Source organism: Miniopterus natalensis, chromosome 12, assembly GCF_054644295.1.
Source record: "Miniopterus natalensis isolate mMinNat1 chromosome 12, mMinNat1.hap1, whole genome shotgun sequence".
Lineage (NCBI taxonomy): Eukaryota > Metazoa > Chordata > Mammalia > Chiroptera > Miniopteridae > Miniopterus > Miniopterus natalensis.
This window is the reverse complement of record NC_142092.1, coordinates 3926956-3948789: the sequence shown is the minus strand read 5'-3', so window position 1 is coordinate 3948789 and position 21834 is coordinate 3926956. Positions and strand designations below refer to the sequence as shown.

Below are 21834 nucleotides of genomic sequence, written 5' to 3'. Positions count from 1 at the left end.
GTTCTGAGGTGGGTCTCTTGTAGACAGCATATATTTGGGTCATGTTTTCTTATCCATTCAGCTACCCTATGTCTTTTGATTGGGACATTTAATCCATTTACATTTAAGGTTATTGATAGGTACTTATACATTGCCATTTTTATTATTTATGACTGTCTCTCTCTATTACAGCAGTCCCTTTAACATTTCCTGCAATCCTGGTTTGGTGGTGATAAACTTTTTTTTTTTTTTTTGGTCTGGGAAGCTCTTTATTTTACCTTTACTTTTGAATGATAGCCTTGCTGGATGGGGCAGTCTTGATACAGCTTCTTGCTTTTCATTACTTTGAATATTCACGCCATTCCCTTCTGGCCTGCAGTGTTTCTGTTGAGAAATCTGCTGACAGCCTTGTAGGTCGCTGTCTGTCGCTCTCTATCTGCCCTTAAGATTCTCTCTTTGTCTTTCATGTTGACCATTTTAATTATCATGTGTCTTAGTGTGGATCTCTTTGGGTTCATCTTGATTGAGAATCTCTGCGGTTCTTGAACCTGTGTGACTTTTTCCTTCACCAGGTTAGGGAAGTTTTCTGTCATTATTTCTTCCTACAGGTTTTCTATCCCTTGCTCACTTTCATCTCCCTCTGCATCCCTATGATGTGTATGTTTTTGTGTTTCATGTTGTCCCAAAGTTCCCTCTTGCTTTTTAAATTTTTTATGCTCTGATTGATATTTTGTACCTTATCTCCCAATTTTCTGATTCAATCCTCTGCTTCCTCTAACCTACTGTTTATTCCGACCAGTGTATTCTTTATTTCAGATGCCATTCTTCATTTCTGACTTATTGTTTTTCATGGTTTCTATTTTTTCATCTTGATAAGCATTCTTAAAACCATTACTTTATACTCTGCGTCTTGTAAATTGCTTGCCTCCTATTCATTTTACTCTTTTGTTCTGGAGATTCCTCCCATGTTTTCATTTGGGGCTTGTTTCTTTGTTTTCCCATTTTTGCTGTTCCTTTTTGTTTGTTACTGTGTATTGGATAGGACTGCTATGGCTCCCAGTCTTGGTGGAGTGGCCTTATGTAGTGAGTGTTTTGTGGGACCCAGTGGTATAGTCTCCTTAATCTTCTGACCTGGGTTTTCTAGGAATGTCCCTTGTGTGCATTATATGGACCCTCCTGTTTTAATTGGGTCTTGATTGCTCTTGTCCTGTTTGTAGGTGGGCTCAGCCCTCTGGCTGGCTGACTGTGAGGCTGAACCCCAACCATGTCATGCCTGTGGAGCTTGCCAGATTTTGTTACGATGTTGTTCGAATCTGGCCACTTGGTATGCTGTTCCTGGGACAGCCAATGTCAGTGACTATCCCTGCCTGGCCTTCCGTGACTTGACTGAAGCTTGGCAGAGCAAAGCCCCAAGTAGTCCAGCAGGGGGGGGCCTGTAGCCCAGGGGCTGGGTCTGGTTCAGGTCTCGCACTTTGAATGTCCCTGCTCTGAGCTGCTCTCCCTTTCCCCATGGAGCTGGGCTCTGCGGGAGTATCCAGACCATGCCAGGGTGGTTTAAACAGATTCATATTGGGGATGGTGCCTATAGCTTGTAGGAGGGGGGGCAAGCATTTCCTTTCCTTCTCAGGGCTTCACTTGCTGAACTCACTTGGAAGCTCGGCTCTGGTTCCCTGTAATGCAGCTGAAGGGCCCAGGACATGCCCATCTGTCTCTAGGACAGAAGCCCACCCCAGAGACACAGTCACAATGCATCAGCTTTACTGGATTCCCTCGCACCCCCTCACCACCACACCAAGTAGGAGGGGATAAAAAAATCAGCGCCTCTTGGCACTTCAATCTTTCATCACATCTGGCCCTGGTGGGTGGGGTCTCCACCCAGGCTCTGACCCGGCCAAATGCCCAGTCCTCTGAGCCTTAAGACCTAGCTATATGGGCATAGATTTCCAGCCCAGAGCCCTTCCCCTTTGCCTTGGGTCCCAGCAGCATGGGACAGACCCAGACGTTTCACGGTTTGGGGTGGGGTGTCACTCATGCCCTTGAGGTGGACAAGACAAATTCTTTTTCCCAAGTCACACTGTCCAGCCCCCATCTGGCTCTCTGCCCACAGTTCTTACAGAGACTAAGGGCCCCTCAGATTCACTACTGGGTGTACCCATCAGACCCTTCCCTCGCCCAGGGCTTTGCTGCTGGCCCCTCCCACAGACACAGATCTGAGCAAACTTCCCAGGCTGGTGTTGCTACAAACAAATCTCTCTTTGCCTGGGGTGGGGTGGTCTGCATCTCCCAAGTGGACAAATCCCCACTGATTCCCATTACCAAATACTATGCCAGTCCCCCTTCTTTTCTATGTTGATCTGAATTAGGGATCCCTGTGTGGGGTTGGGATCGCTGCCGCTTTCCTCTGGCCTCCCAGCCTTGTAGGTGTGGTAGTTGGCTCACCCTCACCGCTCTCCCACTGTCCTTTCTCTGCATCTCCTGCTCGCAATGTTTCAGAGCAGTTACACTTCAACCAATTTTCAAACCAAATGGTCTGCTGTTTGGCCACAAGCCGGGCCCAGTGTTGGGAGCAGCTGTTTGGGATCTTTCTATCGTGTTTGTTTTCTCTCTCATTGCTCTCCTCTCTAATCAGTTTCCTCCCTCAGGCTCGCTTTGGGTTTAGCTTGTTTTCTAGTTTTTAAGGTGGAAGCGCAGGCTATGGATGGAAACCTTCCCTCTTTTCTGGTGCAGCATTTACATCTATGATCCTTCCCACCACTGTGTTAGCTGTGTAACATACATCGGGATGTGTTATATTTAATTCATTCAGTTCAAAACATTTAAAATTCCCTGTGTAATTCTTTTTTATGAGTTATTTAGACATATGCTGGTTAATTAACAGATATTTGGGGATTTTCCAGTTTTCTTTCTATTGTGGATCTCTGATTTAATTGGGTTGTGGACAAGGAACATACTTTTTATGATTTCAATCTTTTTAAATTTTTTGAGACTTGTTTTATGGCCCAGTATGTGGTTTGTCCTAGAGACTGTTTCATATGCAGTTGAAAAGACTGTGCGCTTTGGAATCTGTGGAGAGTTCAATAAATGTTTGTCCAAGGTGGTTGATAGCGGTGTTCAAATCTTCTATATCCTTACTAATTTTCTTTCTGGTTGTTCTACCAATTATTTATGGTGGGCTATTCAAATATCCAATTATTATCAAATTATCTATTTCTTTCAATTATGTCAGTTTTACTTCATATATTTTAGGACTGTTTTTAGGAACATATATACTTATAATTATGTTTTCATTATATATTGACCCTTTTATCGTTCTGAAATGTCTCCATTTGTAGTAACATTTCTTGTCTTAAAGTCCATTATTTTTCTAATATCCATTCAGGCCACTCCCACTCTCACGGTTTATTTGCTCGCATATTACTTTGCATCTCTTTACTTTCTACCCACTTGAGTCTTTGAATGTAAAGTGTGTCTTTCATACACATTAGGCTCTGTTTTCTTTAATTCAGCCTACCAGCCTTTTGAAAGAAATGGTTGGTCTATTCCCATTTTAATGGAGTTACTGACATAGCTGGGTTTTTATTATTTGTGTTGTATCATTTCTGTGCCTCCACTGCTCCTTTACTGCTTTCTTTTCGGTTCAATATTTTTCGGTTTACTATGATTCCTCTAACTTTATTATACTCTGTGAGTTATTTTCTTATTGTTCACTCTGTTGATTACAATGTGCATTTTAATTTCAGAGTAATAGTTACCTAATTTGGTAGAATACAGAGCTTTTCTGTTTTTACTCCCTATTTCTTTGTGCTATTATCATATATATTAGATGTGTGTTATGAACTCCCAAAACAGTGTTACAGTTATTGCTCTGCACACTCGTATCTTTTAAAAGAGTAAAGGGAAGAAATGGGAAATATATTTATAGTTTAAAAAAACTTACCCACATATTTACCATTTCTGGAGGTCTCCCTTCTTCCTGCAGATGTTAGTTACTGTCTGTTACAGTCATTTCTTTCGGCCTGAAGAACTTCCTTTAGTATTTCTTATGAGGCACATGTGCTGGCAATGAACTCTTAGTTCTCCTGGGAATGTCTTTCTTCACTTTTATTTTTGAAGGATGATTTTGCCAATACTGAATTCTTGGTTGATAGGCTTTTTCTTCTAGGACCTCGGTGTCTTTGCTCCACACTCTGGCTTGTTATCTATCCCACGAGGTCAGTGCTGACCGTTGCTGCCTTGTGTACGGTGAGCCACTTCTCTCTCGCTGCTTTCAAGATTCTCTTTGTCTTTCAACGTTTTGACAATGATGTGTCTGGATGTGAATTTCTGTGCTTATCCTACTTTGTGAAATTTTTCAATCTGTAGATTCATTTTAAAAATAAAATATGGGGAGTTTTTAACATTATTTCTTCAAATATATTTTTTGCCCCTTTCTCTTTCCCTCCTCTCTGCCTCTCCCATACAGACATGTTGGGAGGCCTGACACTGTCCACAGGCACCTGAGGCTCTGCTCACTTTCCTTCAAGCATTATGTTCTCTTTCCTTCAGGTTGATTCCTACTTATCTGTCTTCAAGTTACTGGTCCTCTGTGTGGCCCTCTTAGTGAGTTTTTTACGTTTTCTTATTTTTCAACTCCAGAATTATTTCCATGTTACTCTTTTAAAATATGAGATTATTTTATTCTTTGTCATAGTTTCCTTTACTTTTTATAAACGTGGTTTCCTATACTTTGAAATATCTGTAATAACTGCCTTGAAATCTTTGCTAAATGCATTATATGGGGTGATGAAGACAGTATGGGCCACACTTCGCTTCTTTGCAAACCTTGTACTCTACGAAGTTAATCCGTGCTTTCTCATGTATGATCAGTACTTGTGACAGTCCGTGTGTTTGAGAACGAGCTATTCTCTAACATCCAGGCACCTAGCTTGGCACTGCCACGTGATCTGTCATATCACATTGCTTAGGTCATCTACAGCCCTATTCCCTTCCCACTTGACTTTTCTAGGACTAAAAGTTCCAACCTGCTACTCTTGATTGTATTTCTAATTTCCCTTGAATCTCTATGGAATATAGTATATGCTTGGGGTGTGCGTTGTGGTATTTAGAGCAAAATTATCTGTAACTGTTGTATCATTAAATTGTGCCCTTAAGCAATCCATGCTTAATGACTACTGGCTTGAATTCTACCTTGTGCCATCAGGATTTCTATGTCTGCTTCCTTTTGTTTCCATTTTTCTTTTCGTTTAGCCCAAGTCACGAGTTTAGGTTTGTCTTTTGTATCTACACGATGAGCATATTCTGCAGTTTTCCCTCCCACATTTTACTGCTATCACTTCTTTCTACTTTGTCAGAGTAACATTTATATATTACTCTCCCACTTGTCCCATCTTTACTTTATTCTTATATTTAATTTTATTCATTGCTCCTATTTTGTCCTTTTGATGAAGTTTCCTGTTACTCCTTTCTTTCTTTAAAAAATACCCGAGGATGTGTTTATTGACTTGAGGGAGAGGGGAAAGGAGGGAGGGGGGAGAGAGAGATGGAGTGGTTGCCTCTCGTATGTGCCCCCACCGGGGATCAAATCCGCAACCTAGGTATGTGCCTGACCAGGAACTGAACCTTCAACCTTGTGTGTAGGGGATGATGCTCTGACCAGCCAAGCTACCCGGCCAGGACCATCACTCTTGACTAGATGGAGCTGTTCCTGAGTAAGCTTCTCAGGAAGGCTCACGAGCACAGCACTGAGCTCTGATTTTGTTTCTATACACTTGTCACTTAAAAGACAGCTTTTCTGGATATAAAGTCCTTGATTCACACTCATTTTTTGCCTTCAATCTCTTCAAAATGCGACCTAACTTTCACTTTGTTTGTATGTTGCTGTTGAGATGAATTTTTACTTGTTTTATCTACCTGTGCTCCATCACCCGTACGCTGCCCAGTCCATACTCGTCATCAGACAGCAGGCAGGGAAATAAAGCTTAAGCGCCCTCTACGACCCCCTGTGCTGCACTGCGGTTTTACTTGACATCTTTCTTCATAAGGAGTGTCGCAGAGATGCTCAGATTTAGTGGCTGTAATTATCCTCAAACATCTCTATTTCTGGGACTAAGGTTTTATGTCCACAGGAAATATAGCATCAGGCCCACACACCAGATTATGGTCTTATTTCACAGATTTTAAGATGCCCCTTTCCCACCCACATTACTGAAATGCATCTTACAACTGATGGCATATTAGAGAGCAGGGTGCACAACACACACACACACAGTCGTCACGCGCGTTCGGTTTGGGGTACTGCTCTCTTTTCTGTCCTAATGCCTCAAAGCCCCGCTTTCGCTGAGTTGGAACCTCAGTGCAGACAGCAGAAGGGGGGCAGTCACGTGGCTCCTTCCTCCCCTGGGGACACGACCCTGCGTGGAAAAGGGGTTGTGCCACTGACGCTGCTTCTGGCAGCCACCGCCATTCTCAGCAGAGGGCCATCACAGAGCACCCCAGAACCCCATTTCTAAGGGAAACTTGTAACCCGCACCAGATTTGTAATAAAAGACATTATTTTTGTTTAAAATGTTGGTATTTTTCAAGGATTGAGTTAAATAATGTGTTCTACCATCTTTCCCAGGAACTTACAGCCATTTTTAAAAGTAGCAATAAACACCTAGCTGTTGCAATTTTGACATAGAAAGTACAAAGTAGTTGAAAAGTGCCTATCCTCATCATTTACAAAATAATGGTTCTGGTATTTTTGTAGTTCTGTGTGGCCAAGGCTTAGATTAATAGGAACCTAGGAAATTTCAGATACTACACACACTGAAGTAAAGTACCAAGAAATTAATATTTTCTACCTTGCTCATCCCCCACAAAAATACCATCTTAGAATTGTAGGGAAGTAAAATCAAAGGACTATTCTGCCGAATACATTATATACACAAATATCATTATCAAGAATGTAACTTTATTTTCATTAAAAAACAAACAAAATAGATTCATCCTGCAAAGAGTACTGTATCCTTTAAGCAGCAGCAGCAGTCACAAGGCACATGTGTACGAAATAACTCAAGCAAATCAAAACCAAATATTAAAAAATGTGTTATTTTAGAAGATGGTGATCGGGGGGAAGAGGGGATATCTGTAATACTTTCAACAATGAAGATTTAAAAAAAAAGATGGTAAACACAGATTACAAAAATGACATTTTTACAATTTTATTCCTTTACTGTTAATGAAAGAACAAATGGTATAATATTTATGCAACATGTGTGCACATCACAAATATTTACACCACTTGCCGGGGTTCGCTAAGTGCTTACATCATTTTTGGATATTTGGATTACTATGCTGAAGAGAAAAAACTTCACATTTTCCTTAGGCCGGTAGCTCCATGTTCCCAGGCAAACCCACTATACAAAAGAGGAATACATTAAAGATATTCTAAAATATCGAGGACATGACTTTACACCTTGGGATCATCACAGGAACCCTCTTCTTAACGCAGACAGGTCTCCCCATAATAAAGGGGAAAGTCATCTACCAGAACAGGCCAGGGCCCAGTTTAAACTATCGCTCACGCAAGGACGTCTAACGACTATTCTCTGGCTAGAGGTAAGATTGGCCGTCAGAAACGGTGTAACATCAATATTTAGTGTCTATAAAAATCCTAGGAGTCAAATAGGATGAAGGGTTTATAATAACCGCCGCAGCTGAGCTTCACAGGATGGACACTGAGAGCCGGCTGAGCCAGGCCTTCGAGGACACACTGCGCCCCCCACACTGTTTCCTGTGGGCCTGAGGAGGGCGAAAGCCTAGTCTTCACCAGAAGGGAGGAAAGAGAGGCTGACCTCCGTTTTTAAACGGTGACAACAACAAAAAAGAATATAAAATACTAGTATAATGAAACATTTAAATAGTACTAAATAGCCCAACTTAATACCAGTTATACTCTTATTAGTTTTCCTTTAAAAAAAACCAATCGGTTCCTGGGCTTTTAGATGTGTTTTCTTTGTCATGCCAAGTCCACCACCACTGCATATGGCGACGACAGTGCCAGCGTGTGCAGCCCTCCAGAAGCTCCCTCCAGCAGTCCCGAGCTGTCTGCGCTGGGCGGAGGCCACCAGCCCTGACACGCACTACAGCAGGACGGCCCGGGCTACCTCCTTGATCACAGACGCAGCTTTCTCCAGTTCCTCTTCCGTTTGCTCCACTGTGACCACAACCCTAATGCTGAGAGGGTAAAGGGCACAGGAAACCCACTGGTCAGCTTGCCGCCTGCCCATAGCTGGCCCACGGGCTGCAGCTGCTGTCTCACCACTACAGCAGGTGAGGGCGGGGACAGGGGCCCTATGTCCAGCAGGCAGAAAACTTCTAACACCAGGCCGTCCACAGAGGTCTGTCGCTCCTGCCTGGACGGCTGGAGTGTATCCTCGAGGTGACCTTGCAGTGGGGCTCTGCCCGGGATGCCAGAAAACTTGGTCTTTTAAGTAACCTACTGCTTCAGGCAGTATCAGACCCAAGGCCAAGTTCCAATGTCTGGAATCAGTGCTGTCTGGCTGCTCATGTTTGTACCATAAAGTCATGTGGAAGTTTCTATAATACTCTGAGGCAAGGCAGACATTTTCAAGTTTGCAGAAAATTGAAGACAAATATCAGCTCCTCAGGGCAATTCTACCTTTGCCTCCTGCAAAGACCTGCTGCACCTACTGGACAGCTTACTGAGCGGCACTGTGCTGGGCATGGAGCCCAGGGCATAAAACAAAACGCAGCCGGTCCTCCTGACATACTCAATCACACCTCTGCCTGGAGCAGTGGGAAAGGAGGGGGTAGGATCTTAGGGTGCTTGAGCTGCTGCCAGGGTGTACCTCCAGAACCCCAGCCTGCCTCCGTGTCTGCACTCAGGTCCTCTGGGGACTTCTCCAAACTCCCTTTCGCCATTGCCGTTCAAGCTTGGGCTCTGGCTCACGCCTGCACCTGGCGGCCACCATGCCAAGCACACCCTGCTCCATCCTGGAAGGCCTTGATGCCCACTGGGCCGCATGACATATTCGACTTTCCGGGCTCAGCTTAGGTGTTACCTGCTCTCAGAAGCCCGAGTCCCTCCCAGGCTAGACTCCCCCCGGCCGACTCTGTGACCCCATGGAGCCCATGCCCTGGCCCTGCAGACACCATGCTCCAAGTCTCCCACCTCAGCTGCACTGGAAGGCCAGCACGCAGGGCCCGTGCTGTGTAAACCCTGGGCCAGGCGCACCCCACGCAGGTCCCTGTGCCGCGCTCCCCACCACAGCTGCTTCCGAGGGTGCTGTAAGGGTTGTGCCTCAGCCAAAAGCACTGTCCCCATGGTGGAAGCTGCCGGCACCCTGTGTGCTGTCTTAGGGTGTGGGGGTATTTGCTGATCAAAACTTCAGCTGTCTCAGTTTGTTCTTGGGACCTCAGACATTTCTTTCAGTCAATGAAGAGGATGCCCTGAGCCCTGGGGGCTTCTTAGTTACCATGAAAACATCTACTCTAAGGACAACCAATGCTGATGTACTATAACGATAAACATTCTTCCTTCCCCAGCATTTCAAAAAACTTCAAAGCATGATACATTTCACACAGATTTTAAAGTAGGAAACAAAAGTAGGGCCATAGTTGAATGTCTACCAACCTGGGAGGAGGGAGGCACTTCTCTTCTCTCTCCAGGTAGCGCGCCTGGGTCAGTGCTACGCCCCTGTCCATGCACTGCGGAGAGAGAGGGACAGTCAGCCCAGCTGCAGATGCTGTGAAGCACAACCGCAGGTCCCTGAGGCGCCACCCTCCACAGCAGCTCTAATGCACGTTTCCACTTGCGGCTGCCGGGCGAGACTGACCCCCCTGAACAGAGCCCCCCGGCTAAATGTGTCTGCTCTGCACCATCCTGCTCTGAGGTCCAGCCAGCGCCCTGGGGCTGGGCTTTCAGTCCTACTTCACTTGAACGGAAACGGCCGCAGCAGCTAGTAGCCACTCCAGACAAAGCCAAGTTTGGGACGGGGCACGGTGCCAGCAGAGCCCGCAGGACGACCACCCGCTGGACAAGACTACAGAGCAGAACATCTAAGAAAGTGCTCGCACTCTGAGCACCAGCGGTGCCCGACCCTGGCTGCTCCGCGGCAGGTGCTCCCGGCACACCAGCCGGCTGCCACACCGTGCGGGTGCCCACGCCCTCACCACCTGCCGACAGCTTCAGAACGGAAACATCCTCCATCGAAACGCAGCAAGCATGACAGTAGGGACTTACGGGGGTTCTTTGGGGAGAGGAGAACGTTTGGAGTTAGTGATAGCTGCACACCTGTGTGTATGAAAAACCTCTCAACTGTGAACTCTGAAACAGTGGTGGACAGAGAGCAGCCGCCGGAGCGCACCTTCTGCAGGCCGCAGGGCAGGCTTCCTGCTGGGAAGGACCAGACGCCAGGTGGACACACCCGAGCTGTGCCTGTGTGGTCAGTGCCCTGGGCCCGCACCGGCTGCTTCCAGCCTGCTAGTTAAGGGCATCATCGATCGACCATCACTCAGTTTGCACAAGCAACTCAACACACACTTGATAAAACTTCTCGCTTCTACGAAGCTTAAACGAGAGCCACAGCTCCACGCTTCTTCCATCTCCATCACTGGAAGGAACAGTGGAGAGAAGCCGGGCAGCCAGTGTAGACAACGGAGCAGGATGTCAGCGCCGACTCACCTCACTGCCTGCCCTCTTCGGCGCCTCTTCTGCACAGAGCAGTAGTGAGACCTGCGCCGCTGCTGTGCAGTGAGAGGCACAGAGGTGGGTCTAACGAGGCTCTGGCCCCGCGCACTGGAGGAGGCCCTGTCCCACCCACTGCAGGTCCCAGCGTGCCCTGCAGAGTCACACCCGCCACACTCCTAGGCCGTCCAGTCTGGGGACAAGCTCACTGCCAAGGAATGGCAGTGTGATGACACTGAGCTCCTGGACTGACTTGTCAGCTTGTGTGTAAGTTACAAATGTGTTTTGGTATCGTGTTTAAGAACTCTAATATCGAGGATGCTGTAACTATCTTTTTTCTGTACACTTTTAAGTAAAATTACAATAAAAACACCAAGGCAGTATTGTGGTTGGTAGGATGCTTGTCCCTCTAAAAAGCCTGTGCTTTTTGCGCTTGGGGAGCTGTCTGTACCTGAGGGGACATCTGTGACATTTCCTCACGCAGCAGGCCGAATCACTCCAGCCTAATTAGGAATCTCACATTCTGGGCCTGATAATATTTTGGGTTTTTAAGAGGACTGACTCTAGAAGCCATGACTCCAGAAGCTGTCCAGGAATCTGCTACTCCAGGTGCTGTGGTTCACACACCACAAGACACAGGACACCTAAAGCAAGCTGTGAAGCCAGTGGTTGGCTTCACACTGTGGTTCCCATCCTGAGCAGCCACGTGCCTGTGGGCAGGGCCTGACCTCAGCCAGAGCCAGGCAAAGGCACAGGACAGATGTAGCCATCACAAAACCCTGGGGCCAGTGGCAGGGACCGGAGAGGAGTCCCTGGAAGGAAACGGCAGCAGGAACAGCAGGTCAGGGAAGGAGAGCGTAGCCCATTTTCACTCCCAAATGCACTCTGATGGACCTCAGATGAAGTGAAAGGCATGCTCACTCCCAGAGCTGCAGGGCCCCGGGACATTTCTGAGGAGCAGCAGCATGGAGGGAAGTGAGGGGAGGACTCCAGGAGGCGCAGATCTACTGAGCAGAAAAGGGCTAGTGGTCTTCCCCAGGGAGCATTTCTCATTAATAACTGAGTTACAATTAGTAATAAACTGACTTTTAGACAATAAAGACATTGAAATCAATCTCCCAAATTAGGCATGGTTACACAGTGGTCCTCCTTCCTTTCTGGTTAAAAGATCATTATGACCTGTTTCTGAGCCAGGCTGGGGATTCGCCAGTGGGCTGCTGTCCAGTGTGGCATGGGGCCGCCACACAACGCCGTCTTTGTAAACAGTAAGCAAAAGGGTTGTCTGGAAGGCCAGTTATTCAGAGTAGAAGCGGAGCGTGCTTCCACTCTGATACAATGTGGCACAGAACACAGCGCCTCCAGCGCGAGCTGAGCGCGGACCCAGCGGAGAGCTGCTCCTGCCAGACACGGGCTCCAGACTCAATGCCGACAGCGGCCAGCGACCTCCACTATACCCTATCCTGAGGCAGAGAGCTCTGAAAAATGACAGAAAGCTCTTGGTTCAGGAGAGGAGTACAAGGAGACTCGCTGGGACAGAGGGACACTTGCCTGACTGACGATTTCCTGAAGCAGCTGGATGTCCTGTTCCCGCGACCCAGTGCTCTCTTCCAGCTGCAGGTGGAACGCGGGGGACACGGCCTCTCCCACCACTCTCAATCCAGAAATGCTGAGGGAGGGAAAACACACGTCAGAGCCCAAGCCCCTTCCAGGATCAGGGGTCTCCACACAGATGACTGCACACAGTCTGCATTAACGAATGTCACAGAGACTGTGACTTTTACAAGAAACATCCTGAGGTGGGATTCTGGTTCAGACAAAAGTCCAAGGCATGCTCTGGGCAAAGCTCTAGTCCAGGGCCCCGCCAGTGGACACCCCGGATCACATATCAAAGAAAGCACAGGTGTTACCTCCAGTCTCCCACTAGGTCTGCAGGCCTTGCTCCCTCACCTACCTAGGCTCAGGTGACCCCTCATGTGGCTCCTCGCAGGCCCCAGCCCCAGGCCTCTGCCCTGCTGTTTCCTCCCCCAGCCTTCCACTGCAGCACACATGCCTCTCGGCCGTGTCACTCCCGTGGGGGAGGGGTCTGTGCACCATTCTCTGTACTTGGTTTCCTTCACTCCACCTCCTACTCATTACTAGTCGTAACACTGTTTCCTTGCTCGCCGTTTAAGTCTTTAGTCTGTATCTCATCTTCTCAAAAATCATAGGAATAATTTCTGATATTGAAAATGTTATTTGACTACCAGCAATATGTTTTGATTGAAAAGTCTCCGCCGTATTTGTATGTTTAATTTTAAATTTTACCTGAGTTAATTATTTTCTTCTTTGTTAGGGTTAACAGCACAAAAATCTGCTACTTCCCAGGGAGGGAGATTTTAAGGATGATTTTTGGCCTATCTCCTGGAACACAAAAGGTAATGTATCTTTATCTGAAATCAGGTTAAATATCTTGGGTTGCTTTCATGTAGTGTGTTTTACCTGGAAATGTTTACTCTTCCCTCAGGATGACATGGGGCAGAAAGCACCTGGTAGCATCCCTGATTCCAGGGTTATGTTTAGGACTCAACAAGCTTTTACTAAATGTCTACCACATGCCAAGAAGCATGTGAGGCACTAGAAGCTAACCTGGCTTGGCTCTCAACCAGCCCTTGCACAGTATTAAATTGTGTCTCCTTTCTCTGAATGCCATACACCATGCTATGATCTTGTAATAAACCAGGCTGCAAATTCAAACCATAGAGTCTTAGAATCTGGGGTCTGGAATGGGGGAGAACCTTCTAGATTAGTTTTCTTTACTAATGTAGAAGCAAAGCAATATGCTTTCAAAACCCATATCCTATGTGAACTTTGTGTTAAACTTGTACAAAAGAAAGTACCAATTCTTTTTAGGTCATGTACTCGCAGGGGAGAATTTTAAAAATTGCTTCCCAAATAGCATTTCATATGAATTAAATGCCCCAGATTTTTCTTTTCTTTTTAAATACATTTTTATTGATTTCAGAGAGAGGAAGGGAGAGGAAGAGAAACATCAATGATAAGAATCATCGATCAGCTGCCTCCTGCACGCCCCCCACTGGGGATCGAGCCCACAACCTGGAAATGTGCTCTAACCAGGACTTGAACCGTGGCCTCCTGGTTCATGGTTTGATGCTCAACCATTAAACCACACTGGTTGGGCCTGGATTTTTCTTAATACATACAGGGCACCTACAGCCCAGCTAAGCCTGTGCTTTAACCAAACAGGCTCATCTCACATGGTGGGTGGGGCTGGTGGGAGAAGGAAGGAAACAAAGTGCCCTGGCTTTGGCTGCCATGGCTGAATGTTAGGTGCAAGTGTCATTAAAACCAAATGGAGAAGATCTGACTTTGGGTGGTGGAGACACACAGAGCAATATAAAAATCTTGTAACATAGAAAATCCACACCTGAAACCTCTGTTCATATTAACCACCGTCACCCCAATAAATTTAATAAGTATTAAAAAAACACACACAAATGGGACACAAAATGATAGCTTGAGTTCAGAAGCTTAAAAGCTGTGTTTCAGGACCTAAAAATTTTGGAAAGCATGTTATTTCATCCATATGGGTAAATACTAAGCACTGGGCTAGGTCCCAGGACAGACCAATCAACAGTTCAGACGAGGTGTCCATCACGTGCTTACAGTCTGGGAAGCAAGCTGGACACGAGTAACTCTCTGCTAGAATTTAGGGACTCTTCAAGTTTCCAGCAGGCAACCAAACCAGCACAGGCTGCTGACTTCTCCCAAACGCAACCTTGGAGGTGAGAGAAGAGAATCACTGATTAAAGGAGACTAATTACTTAGATTTGAATGTTGATCACTGACTTTGATATTGTTTATCTTTTAAGAAATTTATTGAAAAATAAGAAATAAAACCAATAACCTAAATGTAAGAAGCTAAAAAGAGTAAGAACAAATTCAAACACGGAAGAAAAGGAAGGAAGACCTCAATGAAAAAGAATGATAAAAACACAAACAAAATTAAATTTAAAAACAATGAGCTAGGTAAATTTCTGGGAAGTTTATCATAAAAATAAAAAAGAAACACAAAATATTAAGGGGGAATAACGTAGACACAGAGAGACAGTCACTGACCATCCCCAATGCAAAGGCCCAAGCCTAGACCTGCAGGGGTGGGGTCCAGCCCAGCTCTGGAGAAACAGCGAGCCTGGCTTACGTGGTGGCTTCCTAAGCAGGAAAAGGGAGAGCTGCTCAGCCGTTCACCAAGGCTACCAGAACACTGATTCCTAGGCTACATAAGCTTGGTATAAAAGATTATAGAACCATTTATTTATTTATTTATTTTAAAACTGAATTTACTGGGGTGACAATGGTTAATAAAATTATATAGGTTTCAGGTGTACAGTTCTGTATACATCATCTGTATATTGTATCGTGTGTTCACCACCCAAGTCAAGTCTCCTCCGTCACCATGTACCCCTTTACCCTCTGCACCTCCCTCCACCTCCTTCCCTCTGGTAACCACCACACTGTTGTCTGTGTCCAGGAGTCTTATTTTTTCCCCTTTGCTTAATCCCTTCACCTTCTCACCCAACCCTCCACCCCTCCCCTCTGACAGCTGTCAGTCTGTTCTTAGTATCCATGGGTCTGTCTCCTAAATAAACTTTGTTAGTTTATTTTGTTCATTAAATTCCACATATAAGTGAAATCATAGGGTACTCATCTTTCTCTGGCTGGATGATTTCACTTACCATAACACTCTCCAGGTCCATTTAAATTATAAGTATAGATGTAAAAATCCAAACTAAAATATAAGCCAACTAAATCTAATAGTGTAGAAAATTAAATTGTAATCAAAAGGAGTCTAGTCAGAAATGCAAGGATGGCTTAACATCAGAAAATACATCAGCATGGGGAAGACCTGGGGTGGGGTGGGGGTTAGGTGGAGGGGGGCAAAAAGGGAGAAAATGGGAGACATCTGTAATACTGTCAACAATACAAATTTAAAAAGGAAATATATCAATGCAATTCAGCATTAGACAAATCTATAATTTTTAAAAAGTCTCCAAACCTAGGAATAATTTGATAGAGGCCACCCAGCAAACCCCTACTGTATGATGTTTTATACTGAATTAAGAAAACACTTTATATTGGGAATGAGAAGGATGTATGCTCTGACTGCCAGTTCAAGAGAGTATCAGAGACCCAGACCAATGCAATATAAGAAGAAAAAGATAACAGGGTTTTTATGAACATCATCACAACAGAAGGAAAAGAACTGCTGGAATTAATAAGATCTTTAACATTCTTATAAATCAGCAATAATTAGAAAATATAAAAGACAACTCTACTCATAATAGGAACAAAATCTATAGGATATCTACAAATTACCCTTAAAGGTACCATGAGGTAAAAGAGCTTCAGGGAAAATTTTTAAATTTCTATTAAAGGACACAAAGGAAAATTCCAGGAAGTGGATACATATTCCCTCCACATTAATCAGAACATTTAATACAATTACAATGAAAATTCTAGTACTATTTTTGACAAAACCCAAAGTTATTCCAAAACTTATATATTGATTGTGCTCACTTTCGCCGCACATATACCAAAAGTTACATAGTGATAAGAACAGAAATAGTAATAAGAAAAACAGAGCATTGAGCAGATAAACTAATGAAGGAGAAAAGACAGCTAAAAGCCAGATTCGGGTACAGCTGGGAAACTGGTACATGACAGAGAGCTGGTCTCCAGCTACCGAAGAAAGGCTGCGACATTTGGACATTCATAAACAGACTGCACTAGACTAACACAAACCAAGACGTCCTTCTCCTGACCCAATCTCTTCCCCATTCACCATCCCATTTCTCTGTTCCTCTTAACAGCAAGACTCAAAATAGTTACAGAGCTGTGTCCAATCCCTCCTTTCCCAGTTTCTCTGGAACCTGCCTCTATGAGGCTTTTTGCACCCGCTGCTCCCCTGAAACTGCTCGAGTGCAACAGCCTGTGAGTCAGTGTCCGTCTGCTCCGCCAGCAGCGGTGCGTGCCATGCTGACCCACGTACACTTTCTGCAGTAGACTCCCCTGGTTGCCTTTTCCGCACTCTTTCTCAGTCTCCTGGCTGGTTCCTGACCTCTTCGCAATGAAATGTTTGAAATACTATTTATATGCAACTGACTCCAAAATGTATCTCTAGCTCAGGCCTCTCCCTTAAACTTAAAATTGTATATCCAACTGCTACACACTCCTGGACGTCTGATTGCATTTTGAGCTTAACATATTCAACACCAAACTTACCCAACAAACTTCCCCGAACAGTTCTAACCATCTCACTTACTAGCAACTCCATCTAGTTACTCAGACCAAATACCTTAAGCCCAAGCTTGAGTCTTCTCTTTCTCACTCACCCCGAATATGAACTTCCAGGAAACCCACCTTCAAAATACATCTGAAGTCACCATCATCTTTTACATGCAGCACTGCACAATTTCTCACTGGTCTCCTTGTCTCTGTACTTGCCACCACAGAATATTAGATATTTCTTCACACAGCACAAAAGCAGTTTTGCTAAGATGGAAGCTCAGTCACGTGATGCCGTATTTTGCTCAGAACCAGGCCATGGCTTCCTATCTGTGCCCGGTCCTGTCACGGCCTCCAAGGCCCTGCATCCCTGGCCTGTCTTCCCCTCTTGCAGCACTGATGTCCTTGCTGTTTTGTTTTCTGTTACCCCTAAGTATCGAGATACCTATGTGACATGCTCCCAAACTTGCCTTACTGTGTGTGTGGTATGAGGTGCCTGTGGAGTCCTCCAAGAGATACTAAGTGAGCCTCTGGATGTGAGACCCGGAACCCTAAAGAGCGGGAAGCATTGGAGATGCAAATTTGTGAGCTGTCCACATATAGGTGTCAGGATCTGAAGCCCCAGGGGTGGAAAAGCACGATTTTCCAAGAAGGTAACAGAAAAAAGGACCACAGACTAAGCCCTGAAGAGGACGGTGCCAAAAGAAAGGCTTTGACCGAGTATTAGCTGGAAGGAGTGCTGCGGAAACTAACCAAGGAGGCATTATGCTTCCAGAAAAATCTCAAGGAAAAGTATTACAAGCAACAGTAGTAGCTGATGGATCGGGCTCTAAAGGAAAGGGTGGAGAGATTCAACCAGTCAAAGGAGAACAAGATGAAGCAATTCAAAGAGGTAGAAGACCAGTGTGTTGTAACAGAGCCCAGAGAGAGAGCTGGGAAGGAAAGCAGTCAGCTGTGCTGAGGCTCCTGGGTAGCGAGATGAGCTCTGAGGACCGTCTGCTGGACTCGGCAACAAGCAGTCACCGGTGGCTCCACAGGCACAGTGGTGAAGTGTAAGAGCAGAGGCAGGTTCAGGAGTTTCAAGTGTAAATGAGAGAGGTGAGGCTGTGGAGAAAGCACACAATCCCGGAGAAGATGAGCTAAGGAGAAGCAGAGCACGGGCGAGTCGTAGAGGGAAAGGTGAGGTCAGGGAAAGGAGTGTGAGAGGGCCATGGGCCTGAATGTAGTCACGCGGCTCGGGACCAGAAAGACCCAGGACAGAGAGGAGGGGACAGCCAAAGGCACTCAGCGTTTAGGAAGAGGGGCTGTGATGGCTGGAGGGACATTTCTTAGCTGTAATACAGGGAAGACTGGCTCGGACACCCATAAGTGCACAGGTTTGTTAGGAAAATGAAGGAGTTCCCAAGTGACAGCATGAAGCACGCTTGTCAGCTAGAAGTAGGTGGAGAGAGACAGAGGGTAAGGATGTTGGAGACGAAAAGGTGTAAAGAGCTGGGAGAAGTGGGGGATAGGACTTACAAACAAAATGCCTGAGCACCCCAGACAGAAGGCAGGGCCTGAACACCCCCAAGAGAAGGTATGGCCTCGGCACCCCAGAGAGACAGAAGGCAGAGCCTGAGCACCCCAGACAGAAGGCTGGGCCTCAGTATCCCAAAGAGAAGACAGGGCGTCAACCCTGCCAGACAGAAGGGTGACTGTTCTGAACTGACAGCGGCGCCCATGCTGCCCGCATTGGTAGATTAATATTTCATAACCTAATGTGACTGGAATCAATACAAATTGTAATCTCTCCACCATAAATCATGCAGGAACCTTTGTTGCTACGAGGCAGACACACCCAGAACTTTAATCACTTCTGCCCCTACTGTATCAGAACAGCTGTGATCTCCTCCTTTTCCACCTGTCTTTTTCTTTCCGTATCTGGCATAACAAGAAACAACCTGGCAACGTGAGATCATTTTCTTTAAGACCAGAAATCTGCCTGAAAATGTCACCAGCCTCATTTTTTCTGAGCTCTGGAGGAATCTTAAAGTGCTCGTGTGTTGTTAAAAACACATAAACCACTCATAAGGTTCCCTCCCATTTCACTTGTTTCTTTTTGCTATATTAACTTGAGGTGAAACTTAGTGACTCTCTAAAAAGAATGTCAGCAGTGCGGGCACTGGCGTCTAGTGACGCAGCAGGGAATTGCGCCTCTTGCTCGTAGGGACGTGGAGTCTCCGGGCTTTACGCTGATCACTTCTGTGGCTGCGTGCTGGGTTATTTGATGTTTTTATCTTGTACACTGCTATAATATTTTAGTGATGAGCCTGTATCATTTTTTTAGAAAAACAATCTTGATTCTTTAACGACCCAACAGAAGCTCTGGTTTCACACACACAGACAGATGTGGGTGAACTGAGGTTTTGGTTTCTTAGTTGCAATTTAAGTCAAACTGACCCAAGCCTATCAACTGTACCCAAAACCAAAGAAATGACATTCAAAATTTTTCATTAGTTTATATGTGCAGCAGATAAACTTTAAGTTGGCTGAAAACTTGTAAAACTTACCCTTGCAAAGCTTTATGAATTCTCTTGCACTTTTCCTTCAACACTGCAAAAATACCTGGGTGGAAAAAAAACATTCCATGGCACAGCTGCACCTTGAACAGCATGCGTTAGAAAACCTGCCTTGAACTTTCCACTTCTCAAAACCTTGAGCTGTCCTTCAGCATTTGTGGGGATACCGAAATCCACAGGCGAGTATGACGACACAGGTCAATGAACGCAGCACACCCTCGTACCCTCGACTTCCAATAGCAGATCCAAAACAGTTCAGGTATTTATTGAAAAAAATTGCATATAAGTGGATCTGTGCAGTTCAAACCCATGTTGCTCAAGGGGCAACTACATATTTGGGAAACTTGATATTAATCCAAAACTATTTTTAAAGATCCAGTTCAAGTTCATCAATTTAAAATGCTGCAAATCCTTCTACATACTAATAACACAGACAGGCGGCCAGATACGCCTCTAGAGGCGCCAGCTTTCGTCCTTGGCACACACTGATACCTTTACACCCCTTTCAGCAATATTTGGGATGGCGTTTTTCTACAGCAGAATAGTGGCTCTTGCTCTCATCAAAATTCTACAATCTGTTTAAGAATAAAAGGGCACCAAGATGTTACAGAAATAAATTGGCAAACAAGTTGGTAAAAAATAGAGACTATATGTAATAATGTTTATGATCTTTTCCCTTTCCTCAGGAAAACTCTAAACAACCTGAGCAGGAGGGCCAGGCCACCTGTCGAGCAGGAACGCGAAAGTGCAGAGAAAACACGCATGTTTCCTGATTCTCTGAAGAAAGACCAAAGCTGAAAATTTAAAATGCAGAAATACCAGATAATGCCTGTCTCTCAAGTTCTGTTTCAGGCTTTGGTGAGTAGGCATGGTCACAGCCAAAGCCATGTTTTAAATTTAGTCCAGCCCAGCGGGGTGTGGCTCAGCAGTTGAGCGTTGACCCAGGATCCAGGAGATGGGGGTTCAATTCCCGGTCAGGGCACATGCCTGGGCTACAGGATTGATCCCCATTTGGGGGCCTGCAGGAGGCAGCCGATCAATGACTCTCTCATCATTGATGTTTCTATCTCTCTCTCTCTCCCTTCCTCTCTCTAAAGTCAATGAAGATATATTTAAAAATAAATAAATAAATTTAGTCGACTTTGCCCGTTAAGTAACCATTAGGTTCTTAAACTAGGTACCAACTGTTGATACAAAAGAGCTGAAGGGAAACTAGACAATACTTATAAAACATATATAACAAAAATTAGTAGCACACTTTGGCTAATTTCTGAAACAAAAAGATAAACCAAATGACAAATGGCCCAGAACTGAGCCCCCTCCTGTGGGCAGCCCCACCCACCCAGGGAGCCAGGCTCTGGCCCCAGCTCTGGGACAGGAGAGACGGCTGTACCCGCTCCCAGATGCAGGACAACTGCTGCACTGCTGCTCCTTCTACTAATGCCGGGAGTGAAATTCAGACTGGAGCTATCAGACCAATCACTTCCTCTAGCTAATTCCTCCAAAAAGCACACCGGCAGCATGGCTAATGTGACTTGCACAGTCTGACTTCCTGGCTGTACCTGGACTCTCTTCCATGATGTTGAGGGCCTCGATTGCAGCTGCAGCTAGCAGGGGTGGCAACGAAGCTGAAAAGCAGTATCCCTGGCCGGAAAGTCGCTGAGAAGAAACAAACAAGTTAAAAACATAAATACATCTCTCCCTCCTTCTTCTCTCTCTAAAAAGCAACAGAGAAAATATCTTCAGATGAAGATTAACAATAAATAAAAATTGTGTGATTTACTGTGAAGGCTTTTAATTATAAGTTACATTTTGAGGCAACCAAGGAGCAATGCATTTCAGCTGCTGCTTTTGTTTTAAAAGAACCTACCTGATGGTCAATTACGAAAGACCTGCCACAGCAGAAACCCCCAATAGAAGCCAGTGAATTCTCCATGTTGGCACTGATGAGGTCAATATCATCTATCTGCCAGGAAAGAGGCACCGTGTCAATGACTCCTTGATTGAAACAGACCAATTTCAAGCCTAGAGACAAAATTTCAGCACTCACCATGTCAACATCTGGGCTCTACAAACTACTTACGCAAAATAGAGGGTAAACCACATAAAACCTATCATTAAAAGGACTGATGTTTCAAAGCCCTCCTGAAAGTGCCATTTCATCACGCATTAACATTTATACACAATGAAAGAGAGAGATAAATTAGAAGATGATGAAATCCAAAGCTGTTTGATACTAAAAGTATTCAGAGGTACAAAATAAAACCATCTCCTGGCCTTCCCCACAGAAGGTACTTGAGGTTTTAAATAAAACCTGAGTTTTAA

The 21834-nt window shown here is 45.2% G+C and overlaps 1 protein-coding gene across 3 annotated transcripts in view; it reads right to left on the bottom strand.

Moving 5' to 3' along the window:
- Positions 1 to 8010: 8010 nt before the first annotated feature.
- Positions 8011 to 21834, bottom strand: part of SPTLC1 (serine palmitoyltransferase long chain base subunit 1) — a 51066-nt gene continuing 37242 nt past the window's right edge. For all 3 annotated transcript variants that reach the window (XM_087822519.1, XM_087822520.1, XM_087822521.1), the window contains 6 exons: positions 21380 to 21475; positions 21072 to 21168; positions 19501 to 19555; positions 12218 to 12335; positions 9617 to 9690; positions 8011 to 8196 (listed from right to left, as the gene is read on the bottom strand). In XM_087822519.1, the coding sequence (XP_087678645.1) occupies positions 8103 to 8196; positions 9617 to 9690; positions 12218 to 12335; positions 19501 to 19555; positions 21072 to 21168; positions 21380 to 21475 (534 nt within the window). In that variant the 3' untranslated portion in view covers positions 8011 to 8102. The remainder of the gene's footprint in view (positions 8197 to 9616; positions 9691 to 12217; positions 12336 to 19500; positions 19556 to 21071; positions 21169 to 21379; positions 21476 to 21834) is intronic.